Genomic DNA, 22,981 nt, shown 5'->3' with positions numbered 1-22,981 from the left:
ATGTATCTGGATAAAGTGATACAGCTATACCTTGGATTGCAAGCAACTTGGTTTAAAAGCGCTTTCCAGGAGAAGCAACATTTTTTTTTTTAAATTTTGACTTGAGAAGCAAGCAACATCTTGATATACAAGCACAGTACATATAGTCATCACAGCTGAGCCGATGGTTCTTCTCTGTTTGACACCGCAGAGTTGTACTTAAGTGTAGGGACTGGGCAATGTCCCGTTTCCGTGAAATCCTCAAAAGGAGGCAAAAGCAAGTGTCATTGGATAAGTTCCTTGTTAAAGCCACTCATAGAAAAATATTTGGGTAAGCCAACAGTTAGCAATGATTCTGTTATAGTGAAAGTCGTCCTACACAATAGCCCTCATCCTCTTTTTTCTGCCAGCCACGATTATTTTCAATACATGTTTCTATACATGTTTTGGGATTGTGGAGTGAATCATCTGAGTGTCCCTTAATTCTTGGGGGGAAATTTCCTTTGATATGAGAGTGCTTTGGTTTACAAGCATGTCTCCGATAAGAATGATGCTCATAAACCAAGGAAGGTTCCACTGTATTTTTTACAGTCCAATGTCACTGTTGTCTGTTTCCATCCTCATAGTCAGTATAATGTAGCCAGTGGGGCATAACTATAAATCCCCCCTCCCCCCAGCAAAACTTTGATGAGGCCCCCTAATGCTCACACCCTTTCCCTTCTCTACCCTTTGTGGCCCAGACAGCCTGCTGGTCAGTCTTACAATGGGTCAAGTTTGGACCTCCTACTCTTCACACCCATAACAAGTTAGCCACACCTGATCTTAAGGATGGACTCCTTTATAAGAGGGAGTGAAGTAAGAGTTGGTGCCCCCTTACAATTCTTGGCCCCGTGTCATCGCAGGGGCTGCTCCCCATAGTTACGCCCCCGCAGTTAATCATTGGTAAATCACATGACTCAAGCAGAACCATACAAAATGTTTTATATGTGGTAAATGTTCCTTGAAACCAAGTTAAAATCAAGCACTCTAGAGTTTAGTTTGCTCTCTGCAGCCTATCTGAGAACAAAAGTGAACCTGTCATACTTCAAATATGGATGCTAGTTCCTTGGCCTTTGTGTTCTATTCATTGTTTCCTTTTATACTGAGCCAAAGTCTTTAAATGTAGAAGTATTTTGCTTGGATAATGGCTGTGAAGCAATAAATTGGGCATAACAGCAAGACAATTGCTGTAACCACCTCTGAGAACATCTGAAGTGGCTGATCTTGTATTTCTGTCTATAAACAGGCTCACTTTAAAACTTAAAGCTTGCTTCACTACCTTGATCCTGGGTATTGTCATTGCAGAAGTGTAGGTGCTGATCATAAATCTGTCTTTGTTTTCTCTCTCTAGGGTAAACATTCTCAAAATATCTTTTAAAAGGAAAAGGTTTTTCATACAGCAGCGTCAAAAGCACGTAAGCTACTTTTCTTATTTTACTGCTACAGCATATTACTTTTTTATAAGCATTAAAAATCTAGGACAACACAATTTCACAAAGAGGCAGGTCTTTATCTAAATGTGTAGTAGGCCAGGGAGGAAGAGTGATGCCCGGGAGCCAGCCTCAGGTAATGTATACCTGCGTCGAAAGGCCCCGAATTGTACGCCGCAAGCGACGCGCTCCCTACCCGCGGGCGATCGATGGTAATTTCCCACACGGCGCGTTCGACGGACCGATTGATATCAGGAGGAAATCAATCGGTCCGGTGCGTTTAGCGCGAACTATTTGACAGCAGATTCGATCCCAGTGATCAAATCTGCTGTCGATCGGCGGGAAATCGGGCAAGTGTATGGCCAGCTTTAGTGAGGGAGTATATCCCTATCCTCACAATGCCAGACAGACACATACACACACATATACTGAACCTCCCAAGAGGCTTGTGGTCGGTGCCACCGTGGTATACAGTAGGATACTCACAAAGTTGGGGCTATCCAAGAGACAACCAACCAGTAAGCAGATCTAGAACACATACTTGTATACAATCTAGTCAGAACACGCCATCTTACTCCAAGGTATGAGGGAAGGATAAAAACCCAAACCTACCACCAAAGTGGGTATACTAATACTAGGTGAGGAGGCACCAACAATAATAGATAGCTAAAAACTGTTTTTAAAAAAAACAAGGAGGAATGGTAACTAACCTCCCCCTTCCAAGGTCAAAACAGCATTATTAAGACACAGGATGACACGTTTCATGGTATAATACACTTATTCAAGTCAAAATAGGTGTTACAAAATGTATGCTGCATCTCATCAGAGCCGCTCTAGGCATAGATTTTGACACTTAATATTTTGACTTGAAGATGTGGGCTATCCTGTGAAACGAACAGTGAATTTCAACCTTACTTGTGGGCGTTCCTTGGGAGAAGTTAAGTCCCTCCTGTATAAACTGTTTTAGCTATTTTATTACAAACTCCAAGCAGATAGTGTCCTTGCCCAGATTGTTACTGGACTTTAATGCTGCAAGACAAAGCAATCTGTCCAGTATACCAGAATGCTGCCACTATCTGTGTGATGTTTCTGTATTGTTTTGATGTTTGCCTTTGCTTTGGTTTCCTAAGGGCTGGTTCAGACGGGCGTTTTTGTGGCGTTTAACGCAGCGTTTCAGACGCAGCGTTTTTTGGGATCTACTGCCATCCCATGCAAGTGAATGGGAGCGTTTAGAGCTGGCTTTTGCAGGCTTTCATGAAAGCCTGGCAGTAGATCCCAGCGTTGCGTCTAGTCTCAAAAGCAACATGCTGCTTTCAGAGGCAGTAAACGCGAGGAAACAATAGCAGAGACCAGAACTGCTAGCCTTGAACGCTTTTCAAAAGCTTTCAAAAGCTAGCTTTTAAACGCTGGCGTTTGAACGCAATGCCAAGCAAAAGCTCAGCAGACGCCCGTGTGAACCAGCCCTTAAGGTGGCCATACACTGGTCGATTTGCCATCAGTTTCGACCAACAGATAGATCCCTCTCTGATCAGAGAGGGATTGTATGGCCACCTTTACTGCAAACAGATCGTGAATCGATTTCAGCCTGAAACCGATTACAATCTGTGGAGCTGCTGCTGCTGCCGCCCCCCCTTTGCATACATTACCTGTTCCAGCTGGCGCAAGTCCCCTGGTCCCCGCTGTCTTCTTATCCGCTCCGGGCTCCAGACCGTTCCTGCAGCTACTGAACTTCCTGTCCAGGGGAAGTTTAAACAGTAGAGGGCGCTCTACTGTTTAAACTTCCTGCCGGGACAGGATGTTCTGTGTAGCTGCAGCTGGTCCGGAACCCAGCGCGGAAAGAAGACAGCGGGGACCAGGGGACTCGTGCCGGCCGGAACAGGTAATGTATACCCGCTGTATTGCGTCAGTCGTCGGGAATTCGAACTCCCGACCCGCCGGCGATCGAGAAAAATCTTCTGCACCGACGGATCGACGGGAACGATCGATTTCGGACGGAAATCGATTGTTCTGTCAGCGGTGTGCGCGGCGATTTCACAGCCGATTCGAGCACTGTGATCGAATCGGCCGTATATCGGCGGGAAAATCGTTAGGTGTAAGGGCCCCTTTACACAACCCAAACAAACTGGTAGGTTAAATGGATTTCCCAAAAATCTTGTTCCTAGAGTGTGGTAGAGACATTAGATTGTAAGCTACTTAAAGAGAGACAGTGATTCAGTGTTTTCCATAATAATAATCATGATATAATATCTTTGTCATCATTTTCAATTTGCGAACAGTATGGCTGCAAGCTAACAGTATCTAAGAAGATGATTTGAATAACGCTATCTTCAACATATTTTGATATATAAAAGCACTGATCTAACCCTTGTGCTGCCTAACTTTCACTCCCTCTGATAGTCATGGTCAAGCCAATTATAAAATATTTTGTATACAAAAAAAGAAAGTACACATTAGGTTTATTAATGATCCTTAAACTATATATTTTCTGCAAGCATACAGTCTGTAGAATTAAGATATTATATTCAATTGCATTGTTCATTGGCAATCAACGGTGTTCCATGCACAGATGCTTTCCTAGGATTGTAGGCACTCAATGCTAGACATTAATCTTTATATAAACTTCATAATTAGCTGGCGTCAAATCAGCATAAAATAACCCAATCAGGAGCCTCTATAATGGCCACTTCTGGTTGTACAGACTTTTGCATTCAAAGTAATGATCTTTGCACTTAGCTGGTCAACAGAGAGAAATGTCCAATCATCCAAATGATCAGATCCATGCCTTGCACCAAACACACAAGCAATGCAATGATCTAGATCTATAGTGGGCACATATATGCTGGATTTTTTGTCAGCCAATTGCTGACTAAAATTAACTTCTGCAGAAAGATGGTTTGGAAACGCCATGACAAAATTATTTGTGATCCGCTATGTTAGATCACTGACAGCTGACCTCTGTAATCTTTGATTATTCCCAGCACAATCTGGCCTTGTGCACTCAGTAGATGGTTGTCAAGTCAGTTAGTTGGGGCTGCCGTTGCTAAGAATCTAGAATGTGTACAGCAGCCTCCGATTACACTCGAAGCATCGGAGAGAGATCAGCTTAGGAGATCATCTCAGCTGAGCACAGGCCAATGGCATTGTTCACCTACTTACCTCACCCACTCTGTTGTGTACCAGACCACCACCTCTCCTCCTCCATCCCCTCCATAGCAACAGAAAGCATTGCTAGCCTGTACAAAAATGGGCCCGGAACTGTCACCTGAGGGATTGATTCCTGATCCCTGTGGGCATCAGTCCATGTAGGTGTACATGAGGCTTTAGTCTTCTCTGAGAATTCAGTCAGGGTCCTGGTGCATTTGCAGCTTGAAGAGGATAATAATGCAAAATGAAGCAGAATCCCGACTCTGCGAATCTCTTAGACTGGGCTGCCATATTTTATAAACAGAAATTGCAACTGCAGAAGCCTTGTTTCTTATGAGAAACTAGCAACCGGTAGTTTACATACTAAGCTGTGAAACAGCCTATTTAAAGGACAACTGAAGGAAAAAGCATATGGAGGCTGCCGTGTTTATTACTTTTTAAACAATACTAGTTGCCTGACAGCCCTGCTGATCTATTTGACAGCAGTGGACTCTGAATAACACCAGAAACACGCATGCAGCTAATCTTGTTAGATCTGACAACAATGTCAGAAACATCTAATCTGCTGCATTCTTGTTCAGGGTCTATGGTTCAAAGTATTAGAGGCAAAGTATCAGCAGGACAGCCAGGCAACTGGTATTGCTTAAAAAGACATAAATATGGCAGCCTCCATATCCCTCTCGTTACATTTGTTGTTTATGGGCTGGAACCTACTATTTGTGCTTTGACAGTGATTGCTAATTGCCGGCGATCAGCAAAGCACTTTGCCAGTGGATACTAATGGGGGTGATCGCACTAGCAGCACTTGCAAAACGCTGCTTACAGCAGTTTGGTAGAGAACAATGGCTTCAGTGGCTACAGTAGCCAAAGCTGTAGTGGGTCTCAGCCTGCTTATAAAACTGACAATGTTTGATTCATCTTAAAAAAAGGATTAGCCAGAGTTGTGACAAGAAGCCATAACAGCTAGATGAGAACAGTAGTGGAGTGAGCTGTGATTTTGTATTGTGCCAGCAGTCGAAGACTAAAGTTAACCATACACTATTTACCGCGGCAACAGTCATCCCTCGGTCGGCATTACGAACGAAATTGAGGGTCGGTCACAGCAAAAACTGCCTATTCTGATCATGGAATGTCGATCGCAGGCCATTCTTGGTAAGGTGGGGAGCCACAATGTATGCCCAATTAGATGTTTGAATGACCAATTGGGCAAAAGTATTGTATAGTGTATCGTCAACTTAAGGCAAACCAGTGACCAGTATTCTATCAGGATTTTGATTAGGGAGAGTCAGTCAGGAGGGGCATGGTCTACCTTGAGCTGGAGAATTACACAAATCCCACTCTTCACACAAAGTCCATGTCAGAGAACAGAGAAATATGCAGCACTGGTGGTCGGCACTTGATTATTGAGATAATCTTATACCTCCGGTTATATTACACACCTCTGTATCATATAACCATTTATCTTTCTCTGTTAGTGCACTAAATGATATGTTGGCCTTGTACTGAGGGGAGGAGACTACATTTATGATACCATGCTGATGGAATGCCAGCAATATATGAGGAATACATACTTAGACAGACTGTTAGGTAATTTAGAGGGTCATTCCACAATATTGTTAATTGAATTCCACCAGTTTAGATTTCTATTAATGTTATTTACCTATCCATGTATTTTTCAGAATGAATGTAGAGACCAAATTGTCGCTTTTAATATGTTAAACTACCGTGCGTGTAAAAACCTTTGGAAATCCTGTGTGGAACATCATGCCTTCTTTCAGACCAGGAGATCACTACCTCATGAAAAGCAACTGATATCTAACTACTGGACACTGGGAAACATTAACCATGCTAAGTGAGTAACACTTTCACGCTTACTATCTATCTCTTTTCTTCACACAACACAATTTTGTAGGGTTCCTGGAGACACTCTCTCTACGCCCCACCCCCCACTAAAGGTGGCCACACACCATACAATTTTTAAAATATCTGTTAAATTTAAGAATTGCAATAAATTTTTCTGACTGATTGTAACATTTCAAAAATATGACCAATGTACCACACACCTATGTTCAATTTTTTACCCAATTATGATAAAAATGATTGGTAACTCTGAGAAAATTGCTTGGGTGTGTATATTAATAAACTGACAATCTAACCCACACCATACAATCTTTAGAGAGATTGAAGAAAAATGGCTTTCCGGATAGATAAAAATCGAAAAAAAACGTGAAATTTGGGAGATCCGATCATTTTTATCGAATTGCCGTAAAATCGGATCATTTTATTGTATCGTGTGTGGCTACCTTAAGAAAGATGCAGCATTCGGCCAAAGAAAACACTACCATCATAGCTAATATATGTGTATCTATTGGTTCTTTCAAAGAGGCACTGTAGTAGAATGCAGTGATTCATGATCCCCACTTTTACAGTAATTTCCCTGGTTTCAGTAACAGATACAGTTCCTATATCTGTCTATTGAATGTAGCCCCACCCTTCCAGTGATGCTTAACCTAGGCTGTTTAGATATGCAGGATTCTCCTCCCAGAGCATTCTGGGAGACCAGGTATAAGGGCTGGTTCAGACGGACGCTTGCGGAGCGTTTACCGCAAGCGTTCGGACCGTCGCGGTAAACGCTCCCATTCAAGTGAATGGGAGCGTTTACACCGAGCTTTTGCGTGCTTTTACCCGAACGCGGCGTTCGGGTCCCGATTTTCGCGAGCGTTCGGGCTGCCCCTGGAAGCAACATGTAGCTTCCAGGGAGCGGCCAACCGCGACGGCTAATGTTCCCCTACGGGAAAAAAAAAACGCGACCGCATCATGATGCGACCGAAGGCTACTGAAAGCCTGACCGCGCAGCCGCCGCAACGCCCCCAGACGCGACGCTACGCAGACGTCCGTCTGAACCAGCCCTTATTTGTATTGGCTTCTGTAATATCAGTAAATAAACATAAGGAAACATTTTACAAATGGGCAAACACTGAAAAAAGTTGTACGTGAATATTGTAAAAAAAAAAAATCATTTTTTTACTACAGTTGCTCTTTAATTTGATGTTCACTTTTTGTTATGTAAAGGGTAGAAGAACTCTGTTGACATGAATGGTCTGAGCAACTTGAATGGAAGCTGCCAGTGTTTAAATTGATGATCTTATTTAACAAATTGTCACACTGTTCCCAAAATGACACATTGTCAAAGCTGTGAAAGCTACATCTGAATGCTATATTTATAGTTATTGAAGTGAACATTCTTTTTCTTCAGGTGTTTCTGATATAATTCAGAGATGTGTTACTGTTACAGGTCTGCCAGCAGTCAGCTCTGCAGAAAAGTCATTGGTGGCATGGTATGGAACACAGATTTAAGAAGATCTGTGTCTGCAGAAAATCTTGAGACCAAAAGCCTTCCGTCCCGCTCACCACCAATTACACCTAATTGGTAAGTAGGCCAGTTTGTGCTTTCTCAGCACTTAGCATAAGCCACCTGTAAAGTGGCCTATCATATTAGCTTCAGTAGAGAGAAGTGGTAAAGTTTGTCACGTCAATACTTTATCACAACTACAGTATGTTCAGCACCTGCAGCATAATTTATAGAGGTAAATTAACAGGTAGCGCTGGTAATAACTGATATTGGTACAAAGAATAAGATATAATAATACATTTTTACTTTAATAATTCCATGTAAACATATAATTGTCGACTTGAATACAGACCGTTTAAAAGGCACAAATTACAGTCAATTCTGCAGTTGCAATAGATATGCAGGGATTATATAATGTTCCTGAGATGAACCTCCTTTATTATATACACAATAAATGCGCAATATCTAAAAATATATATACATAAATCTGTATTCCTATACAGGGAGTGCAGAATTATTAGGCAAGTTGTATTTTTGAAGAATAATTTTATTATTGAACAACAACCATGTTCTCAATGAACCCAAAAAACTCATTAATATCAAAGCTGAATATTTTTGAAAGTAGTTTTTAGTTTGTTTTTAGTGTTAGCTATTTTAGGGGGATATCTGTGTGTGCAGGTGACTATTACTGTGCATAATTATTAGGCAACTTAACAGAAAACAAATATATACCCATTTCAATTATTTATTTTTACCAGTGAAACCAATATAACATCTCAACATTCACAAATATACATTTCTGACATTCAAAAACAAAACAAAAACAAATCAGTGACCAATATAGCCACCTTTCTTTGCAAGGACACTCAAAAGCCTGCCATCCATGGATTCTGTCAGTGTTTTGATCTGTTCACCATCAACATTGCGTGCAGCAGCAACCACCGCCTCCCAGACACTGTTCAGAGAGGTGTACTGTTTTCCCTCCTTGTAAATCTCACATTTTATGATGGACCACAGGTTCTCAATGGGGTTCAGATCTGGTGAACAAGGAGGCCCTGTCATTAGTTTTTCTTCTTTTATACCCTTTCTTGCCAGCCACGCTGTGGAGTACTTGGACGCGTGTGCTGGAGCATTGTCCTGCATGAAAATCATGTTTTTCTTGAAGGATGCTGACTTCTTCCTGTACCACTGCTTGAAGAAGGTGTCTTCCAGAAACTGGCAGTAAGACTGGGAGTTGAGCTTGACTCCATCCTCAACCCGAAAAGGCCCCACAAGCTCATCTTTGATTATACCAGCCCAAACCAGTACTCCACCTCCACCTTGCTGGCGTCTGAGTCGGACTGGAGCTCTCTGCTCTTTACCAATCCAGCCACGGGCCCATCCATCTGGTCCATCAAAACTCACTCTCATTTCATCAGTCCATAAAAACATAGAAAAATCAGTCTTGAGATATTTCTTGGCCCAGTCTTGACGTTTCAGCTTGTGTGTCTTGTTCAGTGGTGGTCGTCTTTCAGCCTTTCTTACCTTGGCCATGTCTCTGAATATTGCACACCTTGTGCTTTTGTGCACTCCAGTGATGTTGCAGCTCTGAAATATGGCCAAACTGGTGGCATCTTGGCAGCTGCACGCTTGACTTTTCTCAGTTCATGGGCAGTTATTTTGTGCCTTGGTTTTTCCACACGCTTCTTGCGTCCCTGTTGACTTTTTTTGAATGAAACGCTTGATTGTTCGATGATCACGCTTCAGAAGCTTTGCAATTTTAAGAGTGCTGCATCCCTCTGCAAGATATCTCACTATTTTTGACTTTTCTGAGCCTGTCAAGTCCTTCTTTTGACCCATTTTGCCAAAGGAAAGGAAGTTGCCTAATAATTATGCACACCTGATATAGGGTGTTGATGTCTTTAGACCACACCCCTTCTCATTACAGAGATGCACATCACCTAATATGCTTAATTGGTAGTAGGCTTTCGAGCCTATACAGCTTGGAGTAAGACAACATGCATAAAGAGGATGATGTGGTCAAAATACTCATTTGCCTAATAATTCTGCACTCCCTGTATGCGTCTCTGCGCCTAAAACCACAACCTATCCTACATGAACACAAATACAGAATTTCAAATACTATACTCCATATGTACACACACTCACACTCAAACCATCCAGTGTGTGAGAAAAAAGAAAGAAAAAATGTATATATAAAAAGCTTCCAAAAATGGTATTTAAGTCTCCGGAGTTTTATGGAGTAGAAGAGATCCTCAGAGTACGTCCCATAAAAAAGTTATTTATATATAAAAACCAGATCTCATATGTCCCAAGTCCTGCAAAAATCACCAAGAAACTCTGTGCGTCTGTATACTTCCACTTAAAATAATGCGCATTTCACGTAATGGACTCTATCTGAATACCAAGCAGTCCTCCGTGATTGGTGTCACATAAATGTATATAACTATGTCGCTATATACTCACACTCCCTTGGAGCCATTTGGTAAGAGGTGTCCTTATGTCCTTTATGAGTCGGAGCTCCGGCCTGCAGCTCTACGACTCTCTATGCCTCCTGATCGCCGCTCTGCGTTCCAGTGCTTGCGGCGAATACTTCCAGGTCTCGGTGGTTCACATCCGATGACGTCACGCTCCTCTGCCGATCGTAGTGGACTGGATAGCGCTGCTTGTAGGTGAAAGCAGGTGTAGTTCCAGTAAACTTGTTGGTCAGAGGGTATGCTTAACCTCGGGCTGACGCGTTTCAGCGGGCTTGGCCGCCTTTCTCAAAGCCTGTTAAACAGTGCACCGCCATCTTTGCTGGGAATATATAGTAAGCTGTGTACACTCCTCCTTTGTGGATTTCCTCCACTGGGTCCTAAAGAGAGTCACGTCAATTCTCATGCATTGGTTATTCGTTTCCCATATATTTGTATGGACTTGATGTGGTTGATGGGATGATAATTCTTGTTACTTATGTGACCTATCTGATCTTTGCGTTTATTTATATTTCAGGCTATGACTATTAAATATTTATAAGTGAGATGAAGAGTACATGTACAAAATTAAAAAAGTATATGATATATATATATATATATATATATATATATATATATATATATATATAATAAAATTATATGTGAAAAAATCAAGAGAGAGCGTCCCAGCACACTGGATGGTCTAACACACTGGATGGCGCATACATTCATTCATAAATATCCAAATAGTCCTGTTAGTGGGCTAACACACTGGGTGGTGCATACATTCATTCATAAATATCCAAATTGTCCTGTTAGTGGGCACCTTTACATGTATTTACTCCGCGTTGAGGCCTTTTGGTGCCATGGTCTCTAAAGAAAGTATCCCAGGAGGTATGTTTGAAGCAGAGCTGAAACTACTGTCCAAGGAGCCAATGAACGAAGGGATGTTGACAAGAAAGGAATATGAATTCATAAACATAAGTGTGACGCCTTCGATATGTCATATCGAATGCATCATGGAGTCACAAAAGCAAGTTTCTTTGCAAAACAACCAAAATGACATTTTTGGTTTAAATCAACTTTTTTTTTTCCTACTCTCCTTCCTGGCTCTGCCAGCAAACACTGGCTGTTTCTAATCACATCGTCTCTCTCATCCAAGTGTGAAATTTGTCACTTAGCATTTCTGGGTACCGTATATTCTGGCGTATAAGACGACTGGGCGTATAAGACGACCCCCCAACTTTTCCAGTTAAAATATAGAGTTTGGGATATACTCGCTGTATAGGACTACCCCTCTTCAAAACATGCCGTTACATACCGGGTGCTGCAGTCAGGGGAAAGATCCATTTGAAAAATCTGTGTCAAGTAAAACTTTCTGCTATCTCTGTAGCTTTTTGCGAGCAGCTGCTCGCATGAGTAGCGGAGCAGCCTCCTAGTTTTGGGTCACACTGGGTCTGTGTCAGGTGCCGGGTGTACGTTTTTATGCCAGGCAGAGGTTTAAATGACGTACCTGGTATGCAGCCATGGCGGAAAGGTCCGTTTGCAAAATCTGTTTCAATTCAAAGTTTACTGCAATCCCGGATAACATCTTGCGAGCAGCCGCTCGCGTGGATAGCAGAGCAGCTTCCTGGTTCGGGGGTCACCTGACTGTGACGTATGCGCTCCACTACTCAGTGTGTTCCACCTCCGGCAATCTCTTCCAGCGTGAGCGCACATGTCACAGTCAGGTGACCCCCGAACCAGGAAGCTGCCCTGCTATCCACGGAAGCGGCTGCTCGCAAGATGTTTTCCGGGATTGCAGTAAACTTTGCATTGAAACAGATTTTGCAAACGGACCTTTCCGCCATGGCTGCATACCCGGTACGTCATTTAAAGCTCTGCCTGGTACAAGAACGTGCACTCGGTGCTTGACACCCGGCGTATAAGACGACCCCCGACTTTTCAGAAGATTTTCAGGGGTTAAAAAGTCATCTTATACGCCGGAATATACGGTAGTTACATAGCTCATCCATCAGATGAAGGGTAGATATCAGCCTGACAGAACCTCATAAACAGCAGTCTTGTCCAGACTGATCGGCCTCGATCTCAGCAGGGAATCTGACACGTAGCCCTGCTGTCCGAGCTTCAAAGACTTCTGGCCTGACTCCCAAAAGTTCAACTAACCTTAAAAACTATATTTAATAATAGGCACAGTTTTGTAATATTTCTGGTGCTACCAAGATAGCAGGTCCTTCAAATTCACGGAGTTTATTGGACTTCATGTGACACTGGCTCTGAGAGCTTTCATTACCAATCGGACTCCCAGAACTGCAGTAAGACTGTTTTAAAATAACCCTCTAATACCCCAGGGGTTTGACCCCTCAAGTTTGATATAATTGTTATTGATAAATTCTGATCGACCTAAAAATGTTATTAGATTTAACATAACCTGTACGGTTTTGGAGATAGTATACCTATCATGATTCAGATATTTTCCTGTGTCCATGAGAAGGGGCGGGCACATCTCATGTTCCAAAGAGGTGTGTGATCCACGCCCCCTAACTCCTCCTTGCTGAATTGAGGGGTATAACTTAACTGGGCCCAGGTTGTCCAGGGTCCTTCACCTTTAATCTGACGTCGAATTAACATCATATCGACCAGCCCACCAGGACACGGGCCAAAACCTCCATCTTGGATTTCTCACAAAGGCCTCAGGCCGCATCGCAATCGGCCATTCTGGACTTTGTTTGCCGCATGGACTACCAATAACGGTATTTGAACTGTACATTAAAGACATTCTATTTCTTTTCATCTCTATTCTCTTTCTATCAAAGGAATCTGTTCTGCTGGACAGATATATTTATCTGTGGGCTAAATTAGGCTATGTGTATGTAGTTTTAGAATAAAACTTAACGATTTTATCGTTCAGTCTTGTGCCTGTTCTGGTCATCTGATTGTTGCTACAACGAATCTGCCCTCTGAAGAGTCAGAGTCATACTACCACATTGTTTTATTATTTTCTTATAAATTGTTGATTTGCTAGGTTGTAAATAACCGTTTCTTCCTTTTAGGAGAAGCTAGTTGGAGACTGCCTGCTCCATTCAACTAGACAGTGGTGGCAGTGAATTTACCCGATTTCCAGCACGAAATCAATATTTTTAGTTTACCGATTGTACATACAATCGGGATTGTATATGTATGGGCACCTCCAACCAATCTTAACCGTTTACTATGCACACAGTGAATTTGCCTCCAGAAGTCTCTAGTGCAGGAGACCTGCATGGCAACAGTGGCCTAGTAATACGGGATTGGTGAGTGATTGTCCCATTACATATTGTCGGCAGCTGCGCAACCAATCTCTATTGTCAGTCTGCTCACCGTACTTCCTTCGTATGCTAACGGGAGCAGATTAGACGGGGTTGGCACGCTCTGTCACATTAACCTTCTTACTCTGACGATCCAGCAACCAGTCTTTGTTGTCCGTCTGCTCACCGTACTTCCGGGAGCAGATTAGACGGGATCACGGGGGCTGGATTGTCACAATAAGCCACCCAAGGACACCAATGTTCTACCACCTCCCAAAGATACACAAGGACCTCGAAAATACACCAGGGAGGCCGATAATTTCGGGGATAGGGTCAAGTACCTCAAACCTATCAAGGTATGTGGATACATTTCTCCAGAAGTATGTACGTAATACTCCAGCTTTCTTGGAAGATACCCAACATGTTCTGAATATTCTGGGAGACATGAGATGGGAAGAAGACCTCATCCTCGCAACTCTGAATGTTACATTACTAGAACTCGATGACTCATTGAAGGTGGGCCAGAAGAAGTTCCTGCTGGATTCAATTTAATTCATCCTGACCCATAATAATTTTGTGTATCAAGGTGAGAACTTCCTCCAGGTGAGTGGGACAGTGATGGGGACCAGGTTCGTGCCAGGATATGCTAATCTCTTTATGGCATATTGGGAATCCACCCACATATTTGAGGTGGGGGGTCCCGGCGGGAGCGTGGTCTTCTGGAAAAGATTTATTGGTGATTGATGAACATACACAAAACCAACTGATGTGAATGGGTACATACTAGCTACAAGTTGTAATTTCCCACCATGGATAAATAACATCCCCAAAGGTCAAATGAGTCAACAAGAATTAGAAGGAACTGTACAGAGGGGGCCCAATATGAACAAGAAGCAACCAGACTGACTGAGAAATTCCTGGAAAAAGGCTACCCGGAAAACATAGTGGAAAAAGCAAAGGAGGAGTTGAGGAAGAAAGAGAGGGGTGAGTTGCTGAAGAAAACACAAAAAGCACCAACTGAGGAACATGCACTGAGAATAAATCTGAAGTATCAGACTCCTCATAAAAAAAATACAGAATATAATAAACACTGGGATGTCTTCAAGAAAGATAAAATATTAAGCACAATTATCCCGGCGGAACCAACTTTTACCTTCAGGAAATCGGGAACAGTGGGTTTGAAGGTAGCCACAGCAAAAGTGGAAGGAGATAAGACCAAAAGACTTGGGGAGGGCTTTGTACGGTGTGGTAGATGCACTAACTGCCACAATACAAGGAGTTAGAACAAAATTAAACACATCAGTGGGGGCACTACATCAATGACAATTGGGGACCTAATTACCTGTGTCACAAAGGGGGTGATATACTGCATCATCTGCCCATGTGGCAAAAAGTATGTAGGAAGAACAAAAAGATTGCTGAAAGATAGGATTGGAGAACATTTCAAAAACATCAAGAAAGGCTGGGCAGGTCACCCCCTATTAAAACATTACAAGCAGAAACACACCTGTAGCATATTCAAAACAAAATTCATCGGACTTGAAAGAGTGAAGAGAGACCCCAGGGTGGGGGGGAGACTATATTGCCCGCATGTCCAGTAGGGAGGGCTTTTGGATATTTTCTTTTGAGACCATGGCACCAAAAGGCCTCAACGCGGAGTTTGAACTATTTGGATATTTATGAATTAATGTATGCGCCATCCAGTGTGTTAGACCATCCATTGTGCGGGGACGCTCTCTCTTTTGATTTTTTTCACATATATTTTTTATCATATATAATATAATGTATATATTTTCATATATATATATACAGGTTTTTTTACATATACTTTTTTAATTTCTTACATATACTCTTCATCTCACTTATATATATTTAATAGTCATAACCTGAAATATAAATAAACGCAAAGATCAGATAGGTCACAGAAGTAACAAGAATGATCATCCCATCAACCACATCAAGTCCATACAAATATATGGGAAACGAATAACCAATGCATGAGAATTGTTGTGACTCCTTTTAGGACCCAGTGGAGGAAATCCACAAAGGAGGAGTGTACACAGCTTACTATATATTCCCAGCAAAGATGGCGGTGCACTTTTTAACAGGCTTTAAGAAAGGCGGCCAAACCCGCTGAAACGCGTCAGCCCGAGGTTAAGCATTCCCTCTGACCAACAAGTTTACTGGAACTATGCCTGCTTTCACCTACAAACAGCACTATCCAGTCCACTACGATCGGCAGAGGAGCGTGACGTCACCGGATGTGAACCGTCGAGACCAGGAAGTATTCGCCGTAAGCACTGGAGCACAGAGCGGCGATCGGGAGGCACAGAGAGTCATAGAGCTGCAGGCCGGAGCTCCGACTCATAAAGGACATAAGGACACCTCTTACCAAACGGCTCCAAGGGAGCGTGAGTATATAGTGACAGTTATATACATTTATGTGACACCAATCACGGAGGACTGCTTGGTATTCAGATAGAGTCCATTACATCAAATGCGCATTATTTTACGCAGAAGTATACAGACGCACAGAGTTTCTTGGTGATTTTTGCAGGACTTGGACATATGAGATCTGGTTTTTATATATGTTACGGCCAGAACCCGAAGTGTGGCCACTTCACGTTCTGGCCGGCCACTTCGGGTTCTGGCCGGTTAATGTGCGAAGTGGCCGCTGCGCTGCGGCCAATGTTAGAAATGGAATGTTTCCTGTTAAGATTAATGTATTTTCTGGCCGTCTCTGGCCAAATGTAGCAAATGTTAGTTAATGTAATTAAATGAAGCCAGCGGCAATGTAACGGATGAAGCCACCGGCTTCAGCTCTCTCCTCCCCCCTGCCTCTCTCTCTCTCTCTCTTATGAGCAGTGCGTGTCCCCGAGAGTCGTTCGTGGCTGCAGGGAAGCAGAGCGGGGAGACTACAGACATTGCTTCTGCCAGCACCTGCTCTGCAGAAACGAACAGCAGGATTGCCTGCCGCTACGAACAACTCTGGGGGGACACGCATGTCCCCCCCGGCTGCCAGTATTGGGGAGGAGAGGAGGCGGGGGAGGAGAGAGAACGGAAGCCGGCGGCTTCATCCGTTACATTGCCGCCGGCTTCATTTCATTAAATTAACTAACTTTTGCTACATTTGGCCAGAGATGGCCAGAAAATACATTAATCTTAACAGGAAACATTCCATTTCTAACATTGGCGCAGCGGGGTAAGTGGGTACACCAGTTTTGGGGTAAGTGGGTACCCCATAGCACAGGCCAGCAGCGGGTGAAAACTATATATCCCTACTCCAAGCGTCCTCTTGTTTCCTTTTAAAACAAACCTGCAGCATAATTGTCTCAGTGCACACAGCTTGTACAATATAACAGGTTATGTGAATGCACAAAAGTACCATCATATATTTTAGAAATTGAATTCGATTAATCCATAGGTTATCCTGCATATTACATTACACATTCATAATGGAAACATGGCCCTCAGGCCCCTTGCACATGGTATGCTTCCCCGCTGCAAGGGCCATGCACGTCTAACCGAGACTCTACTGTACGCAGTATGTGAAATTTACTCTGTGTTTTGTTATACAGTAGAAGCACAGTCAAATGCTGTGCTGAGTCAATGGAAAAGTGCACAGCTTAAACTGACAGCCTAGCACCAGGTTTTTTGTTTTTTTAATTACACAGGGCTTAGGCTGTAACCTATGGTGTGAAATAATTAAAGGTTCTTACTGCTAATTTAAAGACTTGAATTGTTTATTATGGAGTTACTTTAAATTGATATCGTTTTAGAAATATGAGTGGTTATTATGCTTAAATGTAACTTTGTTCTCTCGTGTTTATCAAAGAGACTAAAATATAAGCTTCTGAGGCAACTAAAGGGTGTTGGAGTACTCATTTAAGCCATAGCTGTCCAAATTAATAGCGAGGCAAAAGAAACCAAAAAGATTCCTACTAAAAAAGCTATGCCAAGTACAAGAAAAAAACACTGGAGGAGGCGCCAAGTATATAAAAAACTCTGATAAACAACTATCGAGAGACCAAGTATAGATTTGCTTTCTAAAATAGGAGATACTAGCGGACCCGCGGCGTAGCATACACCGCATAAGAGGGTAGCGGGCAGGAAGGGGGTATTGGGCACAGCAGCGGGGAGGGGGGTCGGACCCCCCCTCCCTCACCTGGGTCCCCCATCTGCGCTCCCCCTCCAGCTTAAGCTCAGCAGCAGCCGCCGCCGCTATTAGTAAGAGGCAGCGGGCAGGGATGACCCACCTCTTCCGCGCTCCAGCGTGCGTTCCACTGTCATCACTTCCTGCAATGCCACCCACTGTATTGTAAGTTGACGGCATTGCAGGAAGTGACGACAGTGGAACGCATGCTGGAATGCGGAAGCGGTGAGTCATCCCCACCCACTGCCTCTTACTAATAGCGGCGGCTGCTGCTGAACTGAAGCTAGAGGGGGAGTGCAGATGGGGGACCCAGGTGAGGGAGGGGGGGTCCGACCCCCCTCCCCGACACTGTGCCCAATACCCCCTTCCTGCCCGCTACCCCTTCAGCTCGGCGGAGAGTGTAGGACTCGCCCCTGGGGGCAGGGCGCTACTTATTTTTCTTGCTTGGACCGGCCCCTTCTTCTTGCTTGGACCGGCCCTGGGGGCAGGGTGCTACTTCTTCTTCTTCTTCTTGCTTGAAGGTTGAGGCACTTAGCCTATTATATATATAGATTTGCATGCATTTAGCTTCACATGATCAAGAAGTTATGCCTACAGTGTATCACTACAGGTCAGTAAATGAATAAGCACAATTATTCCTCAAGTATGTGCCATGTATTCAGAACCATTCACAGATTATTTATTTTATATAGGTTTATAATCCAATTTAAAGACTTCTTGTTTTATATCAATTCTTTTACACCAATGAAGGCCAAGCAGCCCGAAACAAGCTCTGTAGAATCAGTATGCTCTTACCCAGCAGATGTATGCCTGGCATTCACAGGGACATAGTAGTAGTAGTAGTAGTAGTTACAAATAAGTTCTGATTTAGTAAAACCAAATTGTCCTTGGCATGGTTTTGGGTGCCTTTGAGCAAGGCAGTTAAACACCGAGGCCAGGCCAGGTATTGGAGATATTAAAGTACTGCAAAAAGACTAGTGCGGAGGAGAGTCTTAAGTAACCAGTCAGAGTTCTTGCTTTTTCTGCAGCTGAAACTTGATTGGTTGTTATAAACCCTCTACTGTTGCTTCGGTAGTTTTGAGTTCTGATCTTGGTAAAGACTTGTTCACACCTAGGGCGTGTTTGCCTTTTTTAAACGCCTAAAAGCACTTGTGCAATGATTCCCTATGAGAGTGTTCACAGCTGAGCGGTTTAATTCTGATCCGCTCACCAAAGTGCTGCCTGTACCATTTTTGGGGTGATTTGCCTCAATGGAAGGTACAGGGAAATCGCAAAGCGCTTGAAAAAGCACTTTGTATAGCAATTTCCTTTGTGTTTATTCTTTTCCGGGTCAAAGAGTTCCCTTCCTGACTTGCGTCAGCAAGTGAAAAAACAAATTGCTCTGCAAAAGCACTAAGATAAGCGCTTTACAAAAAAACGTAGCGTGCAGGGAAGCGCAAAAAAAAAAATCACTCACAAAAATGCAAAACACTGGCATCAGGGATTGGGATTTTAGATGTGAACAGAGCCTAACAGAACCCCTTGAAAATTTTTGCTAGAGAATTTGCAAAACGTTTATTGGAGATGGGTGATATAGCCACATATGTGATAATAGTGCAGTTTCTTTTTAATCATCTATATCGATTTGTGCGATATCCTCGGGATTGCACTCTGTTGCATTCTACATAAGATATTTTTTTTTTTCATTATTGGATTATATGGTCCTGTAAACTGGATGTATGCCTGGCTTTTTAAAGACATAGGCATATTCAGGGCCCTTTTCCACTTGCTGCATTTCAACTTGTGTTTTGCAGATTGCCACAACACCTTGGTTAAGATGTAAATTGTGGTGCTCTTTTTCCACTAGTGTACAAAGTTTTTTACAAAAGCAAAATCGACATCCTTCTGCACTTACTTTCATATGCACTCATCACAAAGTATAGAAGACCAGGAAAATTGCATAGCAATCGCGCTGCTATGCAATTTTCCTTCAATTTGGAAGTTCAAATTATTTTCGCTCCATGATTATTTCCCTTATAAGTTATAAATTGCAAATGCACCCCAATCGAGCCATGCACCTAATAGATCATGGCAGTATCACGGCAGTGGAAAATTCACGGTAGGGGAAAATTGAAGACAAAAAGACTGTGATCGCATTTCTTAGTGAAAATGGGCCCTCACTCACTAAACTAAATAATCACTCTGTATTCTGTTTTACACTTAAAATACTCTGAAGTGTACATTCTTGTCTGCCGAATAATGACTTCAATTCTGCACTTCCCTATGTCTGTCTGTGGGTAACATAGTTCCATTCATAAGAACAGACATGAAGACCTGCATAATAGCCATCCACAACACTAATCTACATAAAATAAAATGAAGGGTTACCCTTGCCTCAGCTGCTTCTGTGTCAGGAGTTTGTTTACACTACAGCATAGCAAGATCAAGCAGGCAGTGCTGTCAGCTTCACAGAGACTCAGATAGACCGAACAGTGAAAGGAAGGAATGTCTAATGCTAGGTACACCCGATGCAGTTTTCTGATAGATTTACTGTTATGGCCCATACTCATGGGCTACAATTGTCGCCGCAACACGCGGTGCGCGCGTGTTGCGGCGACAGATCGCCCGTGAGTATGCGGCGTTGCACGGGCGCGCACCCCGAACTGTCGCCCGTCGCTGGTGTCGCCAGGCGATTGAACCGCCGCAACTCCGCCGCAACTGTCGCTAGTCCGCATGAGTACGCGGACTAGCGACAGCAACATACATAAAGGAATACGGAGCTTCCGGCGGGAGTTAGGAGGAACGTCGGTGACAGCTTCCGTCGCACCACTGGTCCCTCTTCCGCGTGTGTACGCGGAGGAACCTGGCAAGGAGCTGTCGCCGGCCTGTCGCGCACACGCTCACGTGTACTGGCGACAGGCCAAAAAGTTGCCCATGAGTATGGGCCATTAGATGGATTATTTCCAACATGTCCAATTTGATTTCCGATTGATCGATTTTCCAATCCATCTTCCGCTTACATCAGTGGAAAATCGCTTGAAATCAGATCGGACATGTTTGAAATAATCGATCTGGCAGTAAATCTGTCTGAAAATTACATTGTGTGTACCTAGCATAGTGAACAGGGCTGCCTGAAATTGAACAATTTTCTAAAATGGTTTTCATTTAAACCTTATTTTTATTATTGATGGCTAATACCTTTAAAATGTAATAAGGAGGCTAAAGGGATCTTGGCTGTTGATAATAATGCATAGAACAGGAATAGTGTCGTAAAAATATTACATAGCCAGTTGCGTGGAGTTGCTCATTGTGATTTCCTTCAAGCAAGAATTACTATTAAAATGATGTGTAGCCCACTTAATATGCCTTCCTAAGTTAAATGTATAAATATATGTGATGTCATGATAGCTGCCAGTAAATTTTATTAATTGTGAGATTTTTTATCCTTTCCCCAGGCGGAGCCCTAGGTTACGTCATGTCATTCGAAAGCCACAGCATTCTTCTGCTGACAACCTAGCCAATGAGATGACCTATGTGACTGAGACAGAAGACGTGTTTTACACATACAAAGGCTCTCCAACATCAAAGGACAGCGATTCAGAGTTTTTTCAGAACTGTAGTCCACGAAGCAGGTTTGTGAATGTTATGGTGTCTGTGACTAGATCTGCAAAGCTGTGTCAGTTTCTTGCCCAAGGCTTATCAGTTAAGATGTCCACCCAGGAAAGTAGAAGTCCACCTTTGCTGAGTAAAGAAAACAATCTCATTTTTTTGCTCTAGACATTCCAAGGATTATGCATGCTTTTAGCTTGGTTACAGGAGAGTCCTCTGTCCCGTCCTCTATCTGTCTCTCTAGGTCACCATATGGCATTTGGGCACATTGTGCAAGCTGTGGCTTACCGCTGGATGCCACAGTGCAGAGAAGTGAAGCGGTAATCCTCCATAGGAAAGCTGCTGGGTGGCCCATGCTCTCAGCCGAAGCCTCTCTCTCTTCACTTCCGCATTAGTGACGTATGCGGAAGGGAAGAGAGAGAGACTTCGGCTGCGAGCACAGACCATCCTGCAGCTTTCCTAGGGAGAATTACAGCTTCACTTCACATCTCCGCAATGTGGTGTCCAGCAGTAAGCCACAGTTTGCACACTGCCCACCAATGCTATAGGGTGACCCAGAGATACCGATAGAGGAGGGGACAGATGACATGGGGAATTGAGAAAGGGGACACAGGACTGAGGACAGGGGGCAGAAGGGGAATCAGGACAGGGGCAGATGGATGACACGAACCAACACAGTGCCCAGAAATGTATTTGGTGCCAGGCGGAAAATGTTATATTCGGACCATTTTCTCCCACTTTTGGGGGAGAAAAAGTTTGTCTTGTGGTCTGTAAAATATGGTTTATGTAAACTGCTGTCATTTCAGTGTTTCCAACAGTACTTAGCAGACTATCAAAAGTTTTTAAGCTTGCTACCACTTGATGGATAGTCTAGGGGCTTGATTCACTAAGACAAATAGCATGCCTTATTAAAGTTAACACGCCTTATCAGAGTAGCTTAGCAAGCGATACGAACCCGCAGGGGCTCAGGGCAGGACGAGTGGAGCTCTCGTCATTGCCATTTAGCAGGCATAAGTTCGCTATGCTACTCTGGTAAGGCATGTTAACTTTGATAAGGCATGTTAACTTTGATAATGTGTGCTATTTGTCTTAGTGAATCAAGCCCTAGGTGTTGAAATGCAAGTGGTGCTTCCTACTGCGTGCAACTTACTCCTGAAGTGAGGTGGAAGTTCTGGACTGGTAGTAACAGTATTCAAGACAGCATTGCCATGTTGGCAAAAGTGCAATTTAAGCTAAATTGCAAGAGAACTGGGCTGTCCTGTTTTATTGCATTTTTATAACAAAATTGACATTTCTCTTCAAAGGTTTCCTGAAGTGACATGTACCGTGATGAAATAAGCATATGTACAACTAGGCTATGTTAATATTTCTTCTTTTTCTCACTGTAAGATTTGGGAATAAGGGCTCTTAATGCTTCAAATCACAGAGGCTAGGTTCACAGTGGTCAGTTGCATAACGCATATGTTAAAATGTATGTGAACTTCAATAGAGACTGGACACAGACTTTAAAGCAAAGCCTGCATGCAGCGAGTTAAAATAACGTGATTAGTTTCTGT

At 43.1% G+C, this 22,981-nt stretch overlaps 1 protein-coding gene across 3 annotated transcripts in view; it reads left to right on the top strand.

Annotated features, from left to right (window-relative positions):
- PTPN3 (protein tyrosine phosphatase non-receptor type 3) overlaps positions 1-22,981 on the top strand; it is a 268,618-nt gene that overhangs the window by 172,821 nt on the left and 72,816 nt on the right. For all 3 annotated transcript variants that reach the window (XM_068236673.1, XM_068236671.1, XM_068236672.1), the window contains 4 exons: positions 1,370-1,433; positions 6,272-6,444; positions 7,888-8,022; positions 21,272-21,448. In XM_068236673.1, the coding sequence (XP_068092774.1) occupies positions 1,370-1,433; positions 6,272-6,444; positions 7,888-8,022; positions 21,272-21,448 (549 nt within the window). The remainder of the gene's footprint in view (positions 1-1,369; positions 1,434-6,271; positions 6,445-7,887; positions 8,023-21,271; positions 21,449-22,981) is intronic.

This window comes from Hyperolius riggenbachi, chromosome 5, assembly GCF_040937935.1.
Source record: "Hyperolius riggenbachi isolate aHypRig1 chromosome 5, aHypRig1.pri, whole genome shotgun sequence".
Classification (NCBI taxonomy): Eukaryota; Metazoa; Chordata; class Amphibia; order Anura; family Hyperoliidae; genus Hyperolius; species Hyperolius riggenbachi.
The sequence above is the reverse complement of the archived record's forward strand: the minus strand, read 5'-3'. Positions and strand labels throughout refer to the sequence as shown.